Source organism: Entelurus aequoreus, linkage group LG03, assembly GCF_033978785.1.
Source record: "Entelurus aequoreus isolate RoL-2023_Sb linkage group LG03, RoL_Eaeq_v1.1, whole genome shotgun sequence".
NCBI lineage: Eukaryota > Metazoa > Chordata > Actinopteri > Syngnathiformes > Syngnathidae > Entelurus > Entelurus aequoreus.
Window position 1 is genome coordinate 38,296,067 of NC_084733.1, and position 20,337 is coordinate 38,316,403.

General features: G+C 39.7%; 1 protein-coding gene across 1 annotated transcript; it reads left to right on the forward strand.

The window, feature by feature from the left end:
* The first annotated feature begins 5,168 nt into the window (after positions 1 to 5,168).
* On the forward strand, positions 5,169 to 19,371 carry LOC133645639 (potassium channel subfamily K member 16-like). The gene is made up of 5 exons (XM_062040487.1): positions 5,169 to 5,505; positions 8,988 to 9,102; positions 9,172 to 9,338; positions 9,414 to 9,582; positions 19,141 to 19,371. The coding sequence occupies exons 1-5, from the start codon at positions 5,188 to 5,190 to the stop codon at positions 19,347 to 19,349; spliced, it is 978 nt and encodes a 325-aa protein (XP_061896471.1). The 5' UTR covers positions 5,169 to 5,187; the 3' UTR covers positions 19,350 to 19,371.
* Positions 19,372 to 20,337: the final 966 nt, after the last annotated feature.

Here is a 20,337-nt window from a genome sequence, read left to right on the forward strand (position 1 = left end):
TATTTTCGGGCCTCCCTATGTCTAGCATTAAAAGATTACAGATGGTACAAAATGCGGCTGCTAGACTTTTGACAAAAACAAGAAAGTTTGATCATATTACTCCTATACTGGCTCACTTGCACTGGCTTTCTGTGCACCTAAGATGCGACCTTAAGGTTTTACTACTTACGTATAAAATACTACACGGTCAAGCTCCTGCCTATCTTGACGATTGTATTGTACCATATGTCCCGGCAAGAAATCTGCGTTCAAAGAACTCCGGCTTATTAGTGATTCCCAGAGCCCAAAAAAAGTCTGCGGGCTATAGAGCGTTTTCTATTCGGGCTCCAATACTATGGACTGCCCTCCCGGTAAAAGTTAGAGATGCTACCTCAGTAGAAGCATTTAAGTCTCATCTTAAAACTCATTTGTATACTCTAGCCTTTAAATAGACTCCCTTTTTAGACCAGTTGATCTGCCGTTTCTTTTCTTTTCTTTTCTTTTCTTTTCTTTTCTACTCTGCTCCCAACCCGGGGTGGACCGCTAGCCTGTCCATCAGATGGGGATATCTCTACGCTGCTGACCCGTCTCCACTCGGGATGGTTCCTGCTGGCCCCACTATGGACTGGACTTTCGCTGATGTGTTGGACTTTCACAATATTATGTCAGACCCACTCGACATCCATTGCTTTCGGTCTCCCCTAGAGGGGGGGGGAGGGGGGGGGTTTACCCACATATGCGGTCCTCTCCAAGGTTTCTCATAGTCATTCACATTGACGTCCCACTGGGGTGAGTTTTCCTTGCCCGTATGTGGGCTCTGTACCGAGGATGTCGTTGTGGCTTGTACAGCCCTTTGAGACACTTGTGATTTAGGGCTATATAAATAAACATTGATTGATTGATTGATATAACAATTTAATTATTATTTTTTTCTTTTTACATTTTTTTTCTTTCCATGATGGCACGTCACTGGTGTACACACAGGATGACTGTAATAGATTTTTGAACTTTTTTGTGAACAAGGTGCAAGACATAAGGGCCAGTATTAGTCCTCCCTTGGATGGTTTGTGCACTACACCAGCCCTTGTGTGCTCATCATGGTCTTCCTTTACTCCTGTCAGCCTACAGGATGTTCAGGTTTTAGTGTGAAAAAACGAAACCCACTTCGAGCCCTGTGGACATTGTACCTACTCCACTTTTCTTAAATGTTTTTGATGCTGTTGGTCCTTGGGTGGTAAAATTGATAAACCTTTCACTTCAGTCTGGCTCGATCCCCAGCTTTTTTAAACATGCTCTGGTGAATCCCATCCTTAAATAACCTAATCTTGATCCGGTGGAGCCTATAAATTACCGGCCCATATCAAAACTTCCCTTGATATCAAAAATCATTGAAAAAGTGGTAGCTAAACAGCTAACCTCATTTTTGGAACAGCATGATTTTTACGATAAATACCAATCTGGCTTTAGGTCATTTCACTCCACCGAAACTGCTCTTTGGAAACTTTCCAGTGACGTGATGATGGCCGCTGACTCTGGTCACTGACTCTGGTCACTGACTCTGGTCGCTACACAGTTTTGGTTTTACTCGATTTGACATCTGCCTTTGATACTATGGATCACAGTATACTGATAAGATCGCCTCAAATCTGAGATGGTTTTTTTTGGTGCGGTTCTCCAGTGGTTTACTTCTTATATAAATGGAAGAACTTTTAATGATGTAATGTCCAATGTGTCCAACCTGTCATGTGGTGTGGCCCAGGGTTCTGTTCTGGGAACTGTTTTATTTTTGTTGTACCAGATGCCGCTTGGGAGGTTGATCAGTAGTTTAAAAATATGTTCTTATAATTTCTATGCAGATGATATTCAACTGTTATGCTCCTTCAATGATTCAGAGTTTCACTTTTTATCTGAGTTCTTGGAGTGCGTATCCTGTATTAAAAACTGGTTGTCCTCAAATATCCTCCAGATAAATTCAAACAAAACGGAAACTCTGATAATTGCTCCTGATTAAAAGATCTGCCTGATCAAGAACTCCCTTGGTGCTCTGGGTGCATCTGTTAAAAAGCAGCCTCAGAAACCTTGGGGTTGTGCTTGATCAGTCCATGTCTTTGGAGGGTCACTGTCGTCAACTGACCAAAAACAGTTTGTATCATTTCAGAAATATTTCTGAAGTGAAAAATATGTTGTCAAAATTGGATCTCGAAATGATCATTCACACGCTCATTTCGTCTCGCATCGACTATTGCAATTCTCTTTTCACTCTCTTCAACAAGTCAACGCTAAAGAGACTTCAGACTGTACAAAATGCGGCTGCCAGACTTTTGACCGGTGCACCCAGAACAGCCCATATTAAAGTTAAAGTTAAGTACCCATGATTGTCACACACACACTAGATGTGGCGAAATTATTCTCTGCATTTGACCCATCACCCTTGATCACCCCCTGGGAGGTGAGGGGAGCAGTGAGCATCATCCCCGTTTTATCCAGTCTTCACTGGCTTCCAGTTAAATTCCGCATTGAGTTTAAGATTTTAGTCCTGACATTCCGTGCGTTGCATGGTGGGGTCCCTCAGTACATCACTGACTTGCTATGTCCCTACTCTTCAGGGCGCAGCCTCCGGTCTTCAGGCCAGGGTCTACTAAAGATCCCAAAAACTCAACCTGGCATTCCAGGCTATAGCTCCCAGACTCTGGAAAAATTTGCACCAGTCCCTCCGTGATCTTGACTGTGTTGACACTTTTAAGAAAAATTTGAAAACTGCTCTTTTTAGTAAAGCTTTTAGTTAATGCACCTTTTAACTATAATTTTGTATCTACTTTGTATCCTTTTTATGATGTTGCCCCTGTTGTTTTAAATTGAATTGTTGTTTTACTTCACCTATGTTTTGTATAGCGCTTTGTGATTTTATCTGTGAAAAGCGCTTTATAAATAAAATGTACTTACTTACTTACTTAGATCGGTAGGTTGTGAGTTCAAACCCCGGCCGAGTCATACCAAAGACTATAAAAATGGGACCCATTACCTCCCTGCTTGGCATCAAGGGTTGGAATTGGGGGGTTAAATTGCCAACAATTATTTCTTGGCGCGGCCACCGCTGCTGCCCACTGCTCCCCTCACCTCCCAGGGGGTGATCAAAGGTGATGGGTCAAATGCAGAGAATAATTCCGCCACACCTAGTGTGTGCGTGACAATCATTGGTACTGTTTTTGTTGTGGCATCATACCAGGGAATGTTTCTACATTTCTACATTTGCACTATACCTTATTATTAATTTTATTATCAACATTTTCATTATGTAAAGAAGTTTTGCAATACTGCAGTCAAATAATACCTATACTGTACAGGGGTGCCCAAATCTGTTTCAAAGTAGAAATATGCCACTGGGCCATTGGCCAAACACAGCGATTTTAAGCATACAGCAGCACCATGAGTGAGACGTTTAGCCTCATATCGCCGTTTATAACGTAGTGGACATCATTATGTTCAAAAGTCTTTCAGACATGCCATCAATGATTGTGTGAGCCTGAAATAACTCAGTATGAAAATGTGTTAAGCTTGGGAAGCCACATGAAATGACTCGGTGGACCACCTGGGGGACCCATGACTTAAACAGAATTGTTAAATTGACACAGTAGTACCTCAACAAATGAGCTTAATTGCTTTTATGACAAAGCTCTTATCTCAAAACACTTGTATCTCAAATCAACGTCTCCCATTGAAATTAATTGAAATCAATTAATTTCAATTACCGGTAATCAATTTGGGTGCTTGGCCTCCCCCCCCCAAAAAGCAGCATCATTTTAAACATAATGTGCCTTTTAAAAAGAAAAACAAACTTCTAACAAAATAATATTTTATAAAACAATACAATAAAATATACTCCTATTAACTACAGTTAATTTAGAATATGTAATAAAAATGTACAACATTTCCCTTGAAGTCTGGACTTCTACGGTGTCTCCTTCCAGCTGCTTCTTTGTCAAACTCACCATCAGCAGCTTCTCCATATTTTCATTGACAAATGTCCGCCATTTATATTTTATTTAAACATCCTTGGTTGACTGATTCTGCTTCAGTATGCCCCCCAATTATGGCTTGTAACGCAAAGTATAACAATTAACTGAGAGACAGCTCTTATCTCAAAACTCTCTTAAGTTGAGATACCAATGTACTTCTCTGAGAATGTCTGTCAAAATAATATTTTACTTTACAGTGCACAGCTTGGATCCCATTACAGAAAATCGTTAAAATAGCTGTGGTTGTTGAGTCTGTAAATGGAGAATTTTGAAATGCTTAGAAGTCACTACAGTTTTTAGAATTTTTACTATACAATCAATCAATCTCAAAAGGTAAATGCTTGTGCTGAAAACAGCAATCAGATTCTTTGGTACATCTGTACCAATACAGGATGATTAAAGCAGTTATTTGTGTTGGCCTCTACTCTGTAATTCTTTACATTTCTGTAAAACACAAAACCCGTAGAAATCCATTACGTATTCTTTTGAGACATATTTCAACTAAGTTTTTTATAGCTTGCTCATTGCTCTTGTCAAAAAAGTCAACTTTTTCCTCCCCCTGTGACCGTAAACATTAACGGCCTCCCAATCTGGTAAAAAGGTCTTGTGATTGTAAGATTTTTCAAGCAGGCTTCTTTGGGTTTGAAGAAAAGCTGCCGTTGCAAAGCACAACTCTGCTGGACCGCTTAACCAACTGAACAGCAGTCAGGTGAAATATTAACTTTTGTTCAACAGACAAGGTGCAGCTTTATTAGTGGAAACAGTTAAAACTGTTGAGTGTGCGTGCACGTGAATGTGTGTTTGTGTGTGTGTGCGTGTGTGTGTGTGTGTGTGTGTGTGTGTGTGTGTGTGTGTGTGTGTGTGTGTGTGTGTGTGTGTGTGTGTGTGTGTGTGTGTGTGTGTGTGTGTGCGCGTGCGCGCGAGTGTGTGTCCAGATGTCGCCCTAATGGAGAAGGTGTTTGGTCGCCACACAGGCGACCCATAAATCACAGTCTGGCAGATACTAGGCCTGGTTGACCAATCAGAGGAATAACAGCTAGTAGAGATGCTCTACCTTCAGTCATTATGAGACACGGCTTTGCAAAAGAATAACACTTGCACACTAGAAACTAAAAGACAAATATATGAAGTAAGAATTTAGAATTTTTTTCAGCAATAATGGCACCACTTTACTCTGAAGTCCTAACAAGATATGAGTATTTTTCAGAGGAAGTTAACATTAAACCTTTTTTCAACTACTAAATATCGATCTGAGCACACGCCTGTGGTTCCATTGTGGCTTTGGTGCACATTTTTAATGGCGAGGTTCCAGCTGGTCTGCGTCAAAGTGAGCTGGACGGTACTTTTGGCTCTGGCCCACCTCACCTACCTGCTATTTGGCGCCATCGTCTTCCAGGTCCTGGAGCGAGAGGCTGAGAGCAACAACCGAAACCACTTCCAACTGGAGAAGTTGAATTTCTTGGCTAATTACACGTGCTTGGATGGACCAGCCTTGGAGAAGTTTGTTCAGGTCTGGCATTTTCTTCTTGTTGTTCCTGTCTGTAAAACTGCTATAGCATAAACAGCAATCAATGTGTTGATCGACAGAAGTAGTAGTCAGAGTTGTAACCTTGACACCACGTCACTGAGTAAATGTGAGCTGAAAGAGCTATAGGGATCATCAAAATATACATTTTATTAGAAGTGCATACAGTACTAATAAAGAGTTTAGTGGTCAACTGCCTGTCAGGATCTAGTATGTACCTATTGTTAATGTGTGGGGATACTGATAGCCAAGATTTTTATTGGTGCTAATTGTTGCTTTGTCATTCATTTGATTAAAAGGTATGATTTGTGATGGCTTCCGAAATGCAGCTCACAGCTTTAAAACCATATGTTTGTATGGGGCTTCTTGCTAAGCTATGTTGTGTTGAATAACCCACATTACAGGTATTAGTTTTGGTCTTTGTTTGGAATTTAATTTTAGCATGTTCACTCAAAGGTGACTTATTTTGCAAAATCAACTTTTTTTTACCTATTGGTACCTGTTTTTGTATACAGAAAAAAAAATCATAACATACAATATGACCCATATAAATCATAATATGATATGGGTTGTATTATGTTTTTTGGTATTTTTTAAAAAATTTGTTTGTGGTTTACATAACATGTAATGGTGGTTATTTGGTCAAAATTCTGCATAGATTATGTTTTACAGACCATTCTTAAGCCGCTTTCTGACCGTCTCTTCAGGATGCGCTGTTTTGTGGGCGGTCTTATTTATGTGCCTTTACTTCGACTGCATTTTCTCCCCGTCAGCCATGTTTTAGTTTTTAGCACTTCCATATGGGGTATACTGACAGTTATACGTTCAAACTCAATACTACTTTGTATTGGAAATGGCAACAGCCGGGGATGCATGTGGATGTACGAGTCAGTCTGCCCCACAACAAAAGGATGGAGAAAAAGAAGGAACTTATTGACTACAATGACAGGCTCGCGCAAAGCTTTTAAGGTGAAACTTTACCATATATGGAGATATCTGCTGAAGTCACAACTGGGAAAAATGTCACAAATGTGATCAATTCCAAATGGATTGTTTGGGGGAAGTATGAAGGAAGACAAGATTGCTGTATAAATATCTCCGCCATGCTTCTAAGGTTTGATTGAACATTTTCGATTTGCATACAGATCCCAAATACACAAAAACTGGTAGCAATAGTTAATAAAACTTGGTTTTGCATATTCCAACAACATTATTGCTATTTTTCCGACCATTGGGCGAACCGGAATATTGGGCGCATTGCTGATGAGCGGGTCTATTCAGGTCTATGTTCATACCAAAGGCACACTGTATTATAAGGCACATTAAAGGGGTCATATTTTTTAAAATATATATTTAAAACATTTCCTTGTGGTCTACATAACATGTAATGGTGGTTCTTTGGTCAAAATGTTGCATAGATTATGTTTTACAAACCATCTTCAAGCCGCTTTCTGACCATCGCTTCAGGATGCACAGTTTTTATTAACGTGGCTCCACTTTGACAGTGTCTTCTCCCCGTCATCGTTGTCTACCAGTAGTTGTTAGCACTTCTATAGCGAGTCTACTGACAGATATAAGTTGTACGCTACTTTATATTACGCAAGTACGGTGTTAGCTTTCACTGTTATGCTGATGACACTCAACTCTACATGCCCCTAAAGCTGACCAACACGCCGGACTGTAGTCAGCTGGAGGCGTGTCTTAATGAAATTAAACAATGGATGTCCGCTAACTTTTTGCAACTCAACGCTAAGAAAACGGAAATGCTGATTATCGGTCCTGCTAGACACCAACATCTATTTAATAATACCACCTTAACATTTGACAACCAAACAATTAAACAAGGAGACTCGGTAAAGAATCTGGGTATTATCTTCGACCCAACTCTCTCGTTTGAGTCACACATTAAGAGTGTTACTAAAACGGCCTTCTTTCATCTCCGCAATATCGCTAAAATTCGTTCCATCTTGTCCACTAGCGACGCTGAGATCATTATTCATGCGTTCGTTACGTCTCGTCTCGATTACTGTAACGTATTATTTTCGGGCCTCCCTATGTCTAGCATTAAAAGATTACAGTTGGTACAAAATGCGGCTGCAAGGCTTTTGACAAAAACAAGAAAGTTTGATCATATTACGCCTATACTGGCTCACTTGCACTGGCTTCCTGTGCACTTAAGATGCGACTTTAAGGTTTTACTACTTACGTATAAAATATTACACGGTTTAGCTCCAGCCTATCTCGCCGATTGTATTGTACCATATGTCCCGACAAGAAATCTGCGTTCAAAGAACTCCGGCTTATTAGTGATTCCCAGAGCCAAAAAAAAGTCTGCGGGCTATAGAGCGTTTTCTATTCGGGCTCCAGTACTCTGGAATGCCCTCCCGGTAACAGTTAGAGATGCTACCTCAGTAGAAGCATTTAAGTCCCATCTTAAAACTCATTTGTATAATCTAGCCTTTAAATAGACCCCCCCTTTTTTTAGACCAGTTGATCTGCCGTTTCTTTTCTTCTCTCCTCTTCTCCCCTGTCCCTTGCGAGGGGGAGTTGCATAGGTCCGGTGGCCATGGATGAAGTGCTGGCTGTCCAGAGCCGGGACCCCGGGTGGACCACTAGCCTGTGCATCGGTTGGGGACATCTCTGCGCTGCTGACCCGTCTCCGCTCGGGATGGTTTCCTGTTGGCCCCGCTGTGGACTGGACTCCCGCTGATGTGTTGGATCCACTGTGGACTGGACTTTCACAATGTTATGTCAGACCCACTCGACATCCGTTGCTTTCGGTCTCCCCTAGAGGGGGGGGGGTTACCCACATATGCGGTCCTCTCCAAGGTTTCTCATAGTCATTCACCGACGTCCCACTGGGGTGAGTTTTTCCTTGCCCGTATGTGGGCTCTGTACCGAGGATGTCGTTGTGGCTTGTACAGCCCTTTGAGACACTTGTGATTTAGGGCTATATAAATAAACATTGATTGATTGATTAGAAAAGACAACAGCGCAGGATGAATGCCCCAAAAGAGGCTAGAGAAAAAGAAGGAGCTTATCGACTACAACACGGGCTACACACACATTTTCGGACTTATGGAGATCCCAGAGCCAAATACACATCAGCAGGAACCAAAAAGTTATAAGGGGTTATAAATGAATGGATTTTAAGTGCGCCTAATAGTCCAACAAACACGATAATCTGATTTAAAAACAATTTTACCCAATTACCGGTAACCCATCTTTATGGCAGAATGATCAAAATCCCTGAAACATCTCTAGCAATGCATTTCAGGCAGTTAGTCCAAGAAGTGTTCCCTCCTTTCTTTAGTCTCTTAACGCTTCAAAAATTAAGCGCAATTAATACAAATTAATATTTAGCTGTAATTCATCTGATTAAACGTGTGAATCGTTTCCCGGCACTTATCATTAAATGATTTCCAAGGATATATTGTTATGTCAATGACAGTGTGATGTATTTGCAGGTGATTTTAGAAGCCTGGGAAAGGGGCGTGAATCCCTCGGGTAACTCAACGAACCCTAGTAACTGGGATTTCAGCAGCTCTTTCTTTTTTGCCGGCACTGTGGTCACAACTATAGGTGAGCGCTTTGCACCAGGTGGATTTTTTTCAAGTCCGGCTTGTGCTGTATGACTTCTCTTTTTCCCAGGGTATGGCAACCTATCTCCCAGCACTGTGTGTGGTCAGGTGTTCTGCGTGTTCTATGCTCTATGCGGCATCCCACTAAACCTGGCCTTCCTCAAACAACTGGGCAAATGCCTCACTCTACACCTAGGTCGCCTGGAGAGAGGGATGGTGTCTGTGGTTCCACACAAGGTAATGCATCCATTAAGTAGCCGTATGCTGTTGGGCTAAATTGTTATAGAACGTGTTTTCTGTTCTCTTCTTTAGCAAGCAGTTGAGGCTTTGGCAGTCAGCTCCTTCTTCGTCACGGGTAGCCTGCTGTTTCTGGTCATCCCTCCTCTGCTGTTCAGTTACGTGGAAGGGTGGACGTTTGGTGAAGGCTTCTACTTTGCTTTCATAACACTCAGCACCATTGGGTTTGGAGATTATGTGGTGGGTGAGTAGAGAGCACAAATAAGTACTAAACGGGAGGTAGTGATGTGGGTCACATGCTGACATTCACAATCACCCTACACTTGAATGGCCACCACCGATCCTGGGTGTTGCCCTAATTCAGAAGGGATAGACTACAGCTTCAACGCAACCCTGACCAAAACATGAATAAATTAATCCATGATTAGTTATACAGCCCTTAATAACAGGTGCCTCGAAGGGCTGCACAAACCACAATGACATCACTGGTCTGAACCCACAGCCTGTGTGACCGGCTGCTATGGATGCCAAGTGGGTACAGTTATTTCAAATTATTCATAGTAATGTGACAGTCCAGTCCATTGGGGGCAAGCAGAGGATTGGTCTCCAACCAGATCATAAAGGAGTGGTCATGACTTAGAACAGCTAGCACATCCTACAGACTGGTATCTCTTTAGGGATCAACCATGGCCTTCTGGTAACCTCTCCTTGCAGGAGAGGGGGGCAAAAAAGAGAAGAAGCAGGTCAACTGGTCTAAAACAGAGTCTATTTAAAAGCCCAGAGTATATAAATAAGTTTTAAGGTGCGACTTAAATGCTTCTACCGAGATGGCATCTAACTGTTCCTCGTAGGGCATTCCAGAGTACTGGAGCCCAAAATGAAAATGCTCTAGAGCCTACAGACTTTTTTTGGGCTCTGGGAATCACTAATACAGGATGGCGTGGTTCGTTTGGGACTTGAGGGTTAAAGGTTCGATCCCCGCTTCCGCCATCCTAGTCACTGCCGTTGTGTCCTTGGGCAAGATACTTTACCCACTTACTCCCAGTAACTTAGATAAAGGGTTTCATTATGTAAAGCGCTTTGACTCACTAGAGAAAAGCGCCATATAAATAAAATTCACTTTACTTCAATTCACAAATAAGTGGACATTAGTGAAACGTAGGTGTCTGGATGGAAAGTGGGCTACATTACAGTCAGCAAGATAAGATGGTGCTAAATCGTTTAATATTATGTACGTAAGTAATTAAACCTTAAAGTCACATCTTAAGTGTACAGGGAGCCAGTGCAGGTGGGCCAGTATAGGAGTAATATGATCAAACTTTTTTTTTCCTTGTGAAAAGTCTAGCAGACACATTTTGAACTGTAATCTTTTAATGCTGCACATGGGAAACCCTGAAAATAATACATTACAGTAATGAAGACTTTGTAGTAGTTTAGATTTAGGCCATTTGCGTTCCAGCTTTCTACATGATTATTTAAGAGCTCTGGTTTCTTCTGTAAACCAAGGGGTATGTCTCTTAACAATTTGTTGAAAATGGGTCCCAACTTCAAATGTTATAAAGCATTGATCAGACATTACTTTGGTGTACAGGAGTCCCAAAAGTTTAGAGGTGATGATACCCCTAACAAGGACTAAACTATCGTATTACCGTCACGGTGCGTAGGTTTATGTATTATTTGTGCAATACCACAACTGTCATTTATAGTTTGGACCGCCATGCTTGGAGTGTCTAATGCGGTATTTATGTGGATATTAAAATCATGCATGATAATTATTTTATCCGCGTAAGTCATCAACAAATTCTGAGAGCAAATTCTGAGAATTTGTTAATAAAGTCTGAGTAAGGCCCAGGGGCACAGTAGATATCAGCCAGGTGGAGTGGTAAAGGTGCAACCGACCTCATAGTGGGGGGGGGGGGGGGGGGGGGGGGGTTTACAGTTTGAATTCTGTCTGGTGACACAAGATTCAAGTACCTCAGGTTTGCAGTCATATTTAAACCCAATACAACTCCCATCCTTATCAGAGCATGACAAAAAATCACTGGAGGAACCTATACAATTAATGGAAATTCAAAAAGCTATAAATTCATTTGCAAAAAATGAATCTCCTGGCCCTGATGGCTACAATACATAATTTTATCAAATATTCAGTGAAGATTTGTCTCCTCTTGTATTACAAATGTACCGATCTTCATTTAATAAACACATTTTTTTTCCAACCTTCAATTTTTCTCATATCTCATTGATACATAAAAAGGATAAAGACCCATTGATTTGCAGAAATTATCGTCCTTTATCCGTAGCCAATATGGACAATAAAATTTTGGCAAAAATCGTAGCCACACGATTATCAATTGTAATAGGAAAATTCATTCATACTGACCAAACTGGCTTCATGGAAGGTCGACAATCTTCAGACAATACAAGAAAATTGTTTAATGTTATCTATTATGCGAGAAGTCTGCCTTATCCCACAGCAGTATGTACTGTTGATGCGGAGAAGGCATTCGACCGCATAAACTGGTCATTTATGTTTTGCACATTACGTAAATTTGGATTCGGAGATAATTTTATACAATGGATTAAGATGCTTTATACAAGGCCCATGGCATCAGTCAAAACCAATAATCATATTTCAGAACCTTTTTCGTTAAAATGAGGAGTAAAACAGGGATGTCCTGCATCTGGGTTATTATTTAATTTGGTTATTGAAAACTTAGCTGCAAAAATAAAAAGTGAAAATAATATTCATGGTATAAAAATTGGCTCACAGTATAATAAGCTATCGATGTATTGTGACGACAAAATTCTCTACCTGTCACATGTTGAATCCTCTTTTAATATATCAATAATGTCATCACTGAATATGGCTGTTTATCAGGGTATAAAGTAAATTGGGACAAATGTGAAATATTACCACTCAATAAACACTGCAAGAAATCACAAGTTCAGAACTCCAAAATTAAATGGAAAAAGGCAGAAATCATATATCTAGGACTGCATATTACACCAAACCTTTATACTAGCAGAGATCTAAATCTTAAACGTTTAAAAAATAAGATAGAATCCAAAATGGAACGCTGGTCACGTCTCCAAATAACACTTTGGGGTCGGGTGAACATAGTAAAAATGAGTATACTGCCAGCAGTTAATTATATACTGAAAATGATGCCTGTCCTAATTAATAAAAGTTGGTTTAAGAAAATACATACAATGATATCACATTTTATATGGTGTGGAAAGAAGGCCAGATGCTCATACTTAAGATTGTCTTGTACACAAGATAAAGGAGGACTACAATTACCAAACTTCTTACATTATTATATCTCCTTCGGTTGTGAACAAGCAAGCCACTTATTTCATCCTTCTGCAGATAAGGACTGGATCAACATAGAAAAAAATATGTTAATGAATTTGGACATTGATGTGGGGAGTTTATATTGTATTAAAACAATTACTAATGAATTGAGGCAGAGCCCAATAGAAGCCACCTTTAACATTCTAAAACTGTGTCAGAAAATACTTGGTATCAACCCAATGACATCTGTAAATCAACTGCTTTGGTACAATCCTAATATCATAATTAATAAAAACGTGGTTAAAAATGGACAACATGGAAAGACAGAGGTATTACTAAACCACATCATATTATTAATAAAAACTATTTTAAACCGTTCAATGATTTAGTTGATACCAAGATGGCCGACAGCACTGTCTTTTGTTTGTCTGCTTGTCAAAGTGGTCTGAATTTCTATCTGTTTTAATTTATTTTTTAGCCAATTTAAGTAAATTGTACTAGTTTTAAGCGTAACAATTGATGAATGAAGGCTTACTTCCAAAAAGTGGCATTTCTGACTGCTTTTGTTGGATTTGGAAATCTGGAGGCCTTTGACCTGCTGAAGCCAGGAGATGTTTTGCTAGCTGAAATTTTGGCCTTCCACCTGCCACAGCCCGGATCTATCCTGGCCCCAGCTTGGCCTTCCATTGCCTACAGACTGGGTCTGCTAACTTCATTTTGGCCTTCCACTGCCTACAGACAGGATCTTCTAGCTGCAGACCAGATCTGCTAGCTTCATCCTGGCCTTCCATCTGCCACAGCCTGGATCTGCTAGCTTCATCTTGGCCTTCCATCTGCCACAGCCTGGATCTATCCTAGTCTCAGCTTGGCCTTCCACTACCTACAGTCTGGGTCTGCTAGCTGCATCTTGGCCCTCCATCTGCCACAGCCTGGCTATAACCTAGCCCCAGCTTGGCCTCTCACTGCCTACAGACTGGGTCTGCTAGCTTCATCTTGGCCTTCCATCTGCCACAGCCTGGCTCTAACCTAGCCCCAGCTTGGCCTCTCACTGCCTACAGACTGGGTCTGCTAGCTCATCTTGGCCTTCCATCTGCCACAGCCTGGATCTATCTTAGCCTCAGACTGACTAAGGCTGGGCCTTTGCTAGCCTTAGCTTGGCCTTCCAACTGCTGTAGCCTGGACATCTGAACTTTGAATATTGGACCTGGGTAGGTAGTAAAACAATTTAACAATGACTTTGACAAAAGCTCTGTATTTAATAGTAATGCTTTTTCCTGGACTTGTTTTCTGCAATTGTAGTGGGGTACCTGACCAGGTGCTCCACCAACCTTTAACTCTACCTAACGCAATAACAATCACCTGGTCCTACGAAACTACAGCATTTACACAAAGCTTATTGATATCTACATGTGGGTCAGTGCTAAATAATTCTAACCAGCTTCATTTATGGTGTATTTCTGTGTTAAATAGATGTTGTTCTCCTTCTGAAATTACTCATTTTGACATTGTGAAGCCAAGTAATGTTGTCATCGGGTTACCTTGCCACATGAAACGAAACATTTTTATATTGCTCTTACTTCTTCTATCAGGCAATGTGCAACCAAATCCAGGCCCAGCTTTGTACAACATCAGTACTCCTGATGAATTTAGAGCTAGGTCAGGTCTTGGTTTAATTCATTCAAATATTAGAAGTCTACTGCCAAAATTAGACTTAGTCAAAATCTGGATTCAAACAATCAATGCAGACATATTTATCTTATCAGAAACCTGGCTAACTAAAGCAGTCTCTGACAAGGACATTGCTATAAATGGATATAATGTCTTCCGATGCGATCGTCCTCGAAAAGGTGGAGAAGTGGCTATGTATATCAAAAACAAGTTTAATGTTACCTTATTATCATCACTGTCAATCACTAAACAATTTGAACTCCTTGCCCTGCAGCTTGAATTCTCACATGGCCAACCTCTCGCAATTGTAGGCTGTTATAGACCTCCCTCTGCCTCCACTGAAGCCCTTGCCTCGCTTGAATCCTCTATGAGTGGGTTAAAAGCTAGTGAACTTCTCTTGGTTGGTGATTTAAATTTTGACTGGTTGACTTCCTCTTCTGATAACCTTAAAGCTGTATGCAACTCACTAAACTTAACTCAATTAATCACTTCCCCAACTCGACCCAATACTAAAAACTCCTCAAAATCATCTTTACTTGATCTAATTCTAACCAACGCTCCCTATAAGTACACTGGCACTGGGGTGTTTGCCAATGACTTGAGTGACCATTGTACAATTGCAGCTGTAAGAAACTGCAAGATACCAAAATCAAAACCCACTATTACATGCAAAAGAAATATTAAAAACTTTTGCCTCCCAGCTTTTATATACGATTTAGCTGCCTTTCAGTGGAACAGAGTTGCTTTAATTGATGATATTGAGATAGCGTTGAAATACTTTTATAATGAATTTCAACGTATAGTCAATAAACATGCTCCCTTTCGAAAACTTAGAGTTAAAGGTCAAAATAATCCCTGGTTTTCCTCTGCAATTGGAAACCTTCTCAAAGAGAGAGACGTTGCTTGGACCAGGGCTCGAAAAACAAAGACAGAGGCTGACTGGCTTAGCTTCCGCCAGCTTAAAAAATAAATGTACTTCGCTTGTTAAGAGGGCCAAGTCTAATTTTTACCTGCATGAATGCAAAAAACATATAAATGATCCCAAAAAGTTTTGGCAAACCATAAAAGCTTCTTTAAATCATGTGACAACAAATGACTTTCCAAGTCCTTTAATTACTCAATCTGGTACTTTGTCTGATAAAACAACTATATCAAATTGTTTTAATGAGTATTTTGTTTCTGCGGGATCCTTGTTTGAGTCGTTGAATCCTCAATTGTCAAATGTTGGTTTAACTAATGTTAATATACCAAATACACCACAGGCTGTAAATAGACGCAGCACCTGCACTTTTGAGTTCACACCTGTATCAATATCCGAGGTAAACAGTGCACTAAAGAGCCTGGACACAACTAAAGCAGCAGGACCTGACCAAATTGAACCCTTTTTCTTAACATTGGCTGCTGATTTTGTTGCTGAGCCTCTCTCGCATATTTTTAACCTAAGTCTAACAAGTAAAAGCATTCCAAAAATCTGGAAATCGGCCTTTGTTCTTCCCCTGCTAAAAGGGAGTGAACCCACAAATATAAATAATTACAGAACAATTTCTAAATTATGCATTTTAGCAAAATTGTTTGAGAAGATCATCAGTAACCACCTAGAGGATTTTTTAGAATCAAACAATATTTTATCTCCATTTCAATCTGGTTTTAGAAAACAGCATAGCACTATTACAGCTGCTCTTAAGGTCTTCAATGATTTAATCGAGGCTGTAGACGGCAAGAAATAGTGTGTCGCCCTATTTATTGATTTGTCAAAAGCATTTGACACAGTAGACCACAGTCTGTTAATTCAAGCCCTTCATCACGTTGGATTATCTAAAAATGCAGCTGCTTGGTTCACAGACTATCTCTCCAGCAGAACACAACGTGTACAGGTGGCTGGGACCACCTCTTCATTACTGGACATTACCAAAGGCGTTCCACAAGGCTCGGTGCTGGGGCCCATTTTATTTTCTATCTACATAAATAATCTTTGTAATAATTTGTCAAATGCAATGTACCATTTTTATGCAGACGACACCATTATTTATTGCTGTTCAACCTCCATCACTCAGGCTTTTGAGTTTTTACAAGCTGCTTTTGACGTCATCCAGGCTCGCTTATTTGATCTTAAATTGGTTTTAAATACAGATAAAAGCAAGGTAATGGTTTTCTCTCATTCAAGGGTGCTACTGGAAAATATTCCAAATATTGTAACATCAAATGGAAACCCTATAGAGCAGGTCTTAAATTACAAGTACTTGGGTTTTACTCTTGATCAGGAGCTTTCATTTAAAGCCCATATTAACAACTTGGTCTCTAAGCTTAGGGTAAAGCTTGGTTTCTTTTTAGAAATAAAAACTGCTTCTCTCTTAAAGTCAGAAAGAAATTGGTGACAGCAACTATCTTGCCTGCAATTGATTATGGAGACGTGCTTTATTTTAGTGCTTCATCTAAATGCCTCCAGTCCTTGGACACTGTTTTTCATTCAGCACTAAGATTTGTTTCTGGCTGTCGTAGTCTCACCCACCATTGTCAACTGTATATGAAGTCAGACTTATCTTCATTGAGTGCACGCAGATACACACATTGGCTGACTTTAATTTATAAGGCTCTTTTAGGTTTAATACCTCCATACTTGTGTACTCTGTTACAAAGAAAAAGCAGCTCTTACGCATTACGTTCTAACAATTTGTATGTTTTAACTGTTCCTCATGTACAGACTGAATTTGGCAAAAGAGCTTTTGGCATTGGTGCCCCTATGGCATGGAATGAATTGCAGACGAAACTGAAACTTACAGAACTACTTCCATTTGGAGCCTTCCGTTCTGTCCTGAGGGACAAACAGCGAGAGACGTTTGCACAGTGCCTGTGTTTTTAAAGATGTAAATCTCTGTTGTTTTACAGTTCTCTTATGTATTTTAAAATGTATGTCTTAATGTATTTATTTTGAAACTGCTCTGTGACATGTGCTGTTGACCTCTTGGCCAGGTCACCCTTGTGAAAGAGATCTTGATCTCAATGGGTTTTCTTATCTGGTTAAATAAAGGTTCTATCTATATATTGTACCCAGAAATAATTTTTTAAATTGTATCTCTTTAAAACACACTGTAAATAAATGCACATCCTCTGAAAGTATGTCTTTAAATAGCCATGAACTGGAAGATGCACTTTTTAATCAAAAATACAATTAAGAAATTAATTAAACTATTTTATGGAATAATAAATGAACACCATACTAGGAATGCAAATGATGCATGTGTTCGGAAATAGATGATCGACTTAAACATTTTAGATGAAAGACATATCATGGAATGATATTTGGAAAAATGCCAATAAGCCCTTTAGAACCATTAAAGATAAGCTGAGTCAATTTAAGATCTTGAATAGATTGTATTTTACATCTTGTCAGCTGTTTAAAATTGGTGTAGTAGAAGTTATGTGTGAAGTGTCGGGCAGCTGAGGGAACTCTTGTTCATTGATTGTGGGAATCTCAGAGAATAAAAGAGTTATGGTTGAAAACAACAAAAGAAGCAATCACGTTCCTTAATATAAACTACCCAATGACACTGCAAACTTGTATTCTTGGGGATCTCCATCAATTTAATAACGTGTCATCAAAGAGTAAAAATGCATTTTTTCAATATGCATAATAACAAAAATGGTAATATTAAAAAAAATGGATAGATGTTGATAGTCCAACACATTCTGACTGGTACACAAAAGCTATGGAGATGATATTAGTAGAAAAAAACTGCATTTAGTTTAGATAATAATGAGTCATATATTGGAATATGGGATCCATTCTTTAAATTTGTTTTAACTATTAAATTAACCAAAAATATGACTTATTTTATCTTTGTGGAAAATATTGGACACTGTGTGTTGTCAAGCTTATGAGATGTGATGCAAGTGTAAGCCACTGTGACACTATTGTAAACATTTTTTATTTTTTTTATTTTTTTATAAACGTCTGTAACACTCTCATACACACTACTGAAACCCTCTTGACACACTACTGAAATGCTCTCACAAAAACAACTGAAATGTTTTTCTCACATACACACACACTACTGAAACACTCTTATGCACACTACTGAAATTATGTGAGAGCATTTCAATAGTGTGTATAAGAGTGTTTCAGTAGTGTTTGTGAGACAAAAACATTTCAGTTGTTTATGTGAGAGCCTTTCAGTAGTGTATGTAAGAGGCAATCTGAATAATGTCCCTAGCGGCCCCTCATGATATATGGTCACCGTTTAATTGTACCTGAATCTGTACTCCGTTGTACGGAGTACCCATAAAAGTACCGAAAACGGTACCTATCCTTAATATTAGGTACTCTGTATGATATAGGCAAGGCAAGTTTATTTATAGAGCAAAATTTGTACACAAGGCAATCAATGATTTCATTTTTGTATGAGATTAGCTGAATACAATTATTTTGCATCTACACACTGGTCTGTTTGATGCAGTGACAAAGTGATTCAACAGGCCAATGTTCCCCTGGGTCAGTGACGCAAAGATCTGAGTGTCATCTGCATAGCTAACTGCATATTAGCTGGCCTACTGGCAGCATGTACAAGTTAAAACAATAGGGGTCCCAGGAGTCACCCCTGAGTAACCCCACAGGTTATTGCCATTTGGTCAGAGACACAGTTACACATTTCAACAAAGTACATCCTGGGATCGAGACAGGACTTGAACCAGTTAAACATTTTCTAACCTCTGTAATGAGAAGATATAATATATGTGTAGTAGGTGATCTTCTGATACAAGTCTCAGCAGCTCCTCTGTTATTGTCAAACGTATCTATAAAGTACACCACTACTACTGACTACTAATTTTCCCTTGCAGGGACCGACCCAGGGAAGGAGTACATTTCTCTGTACCGTAGCCTGGCGGGTATTTGGATCATATTCGCTTTGGCCTGGCTCGCTCTGATCCTCAGCATGGGCATGCGGATAATGGAGCATGTCATTGGTCTGACAATTCCAGGCTTCAGGAAGCAAGAGGAGGATGAGGACGTGTCATCCAATAAACTGGACGACACTTCAAAGATCTGACACCTGATCCCAAATCCTTTCATTTGAGGTCACTGGCGTTAGACACACAGCTGACTATAGCGCAGGATTCCCGCTCATTACCTGTAGGTGATTGTCCAAATGTGTTTTGTGATTCATCAATATTGTACATTTTATTCTATGAATGTGTTCATTATGTCTCACTTTGGCAAGAAGTCTACCTCAATAAGTGTCACCACACACTTATACAGTATATATCATAAACCAGGAGTGTCCTAACTTTATCCACCGAGGGCCACATACTTAAAAAGATTAAAGGATGCTGGGCCATTTTGACACATTTTGTCAATCAAAACCCAACCAGGGTAGGTCAATATATGCTAAGCTACCTGAACAAAACATCTTAGCTTTTTCTGTCATAGGCGACCTGGCAAATGTATGTAATACATTATTATACATCTCATTAATAACTAATTCCCTTTATTTTTGCAATATTTTAAAGGAAACTAAAAAAAGCTAACCCTGGTATCAACATTCTGGCTTACAAAAGTGTGGACTAGGGTTTAATAGTTGTACTCATTCTCATTGATTATATACACTTGTGTACTGTATGTACTGTTTATTGTAATATATGACTGCATTTCTTTTTAGAAAGTATACAATAATAACAATGTAAATCTGCTGGACACTTCCTTAGGTGCAAAAGAAAGATTTTATGGACACAGTTTCTCACCTTGTTTACATATGAAAAACAGGGGGTGGGGATGCACAATAATACACATATTAATAATGCCTCAATATTATCTTTGTTCAATCGAAGCGCTCTTTTAATGTGTCTCATACAGTTGAGCAGGTGTACGTAACATTCTATCCGGACGTCGACATCTGTGTTTGTGTGCTGACGGGAAACTCCAGCGGGCGCAGCATGTTTGGGCTATCTAAAGCAAACACATTAATCAGGATGCCAGGTAGCCTGAGCGCACATTAGAAGGGGAGACAAGAGGAGAAAAGTGGCTTTTTAAAAGAGCCT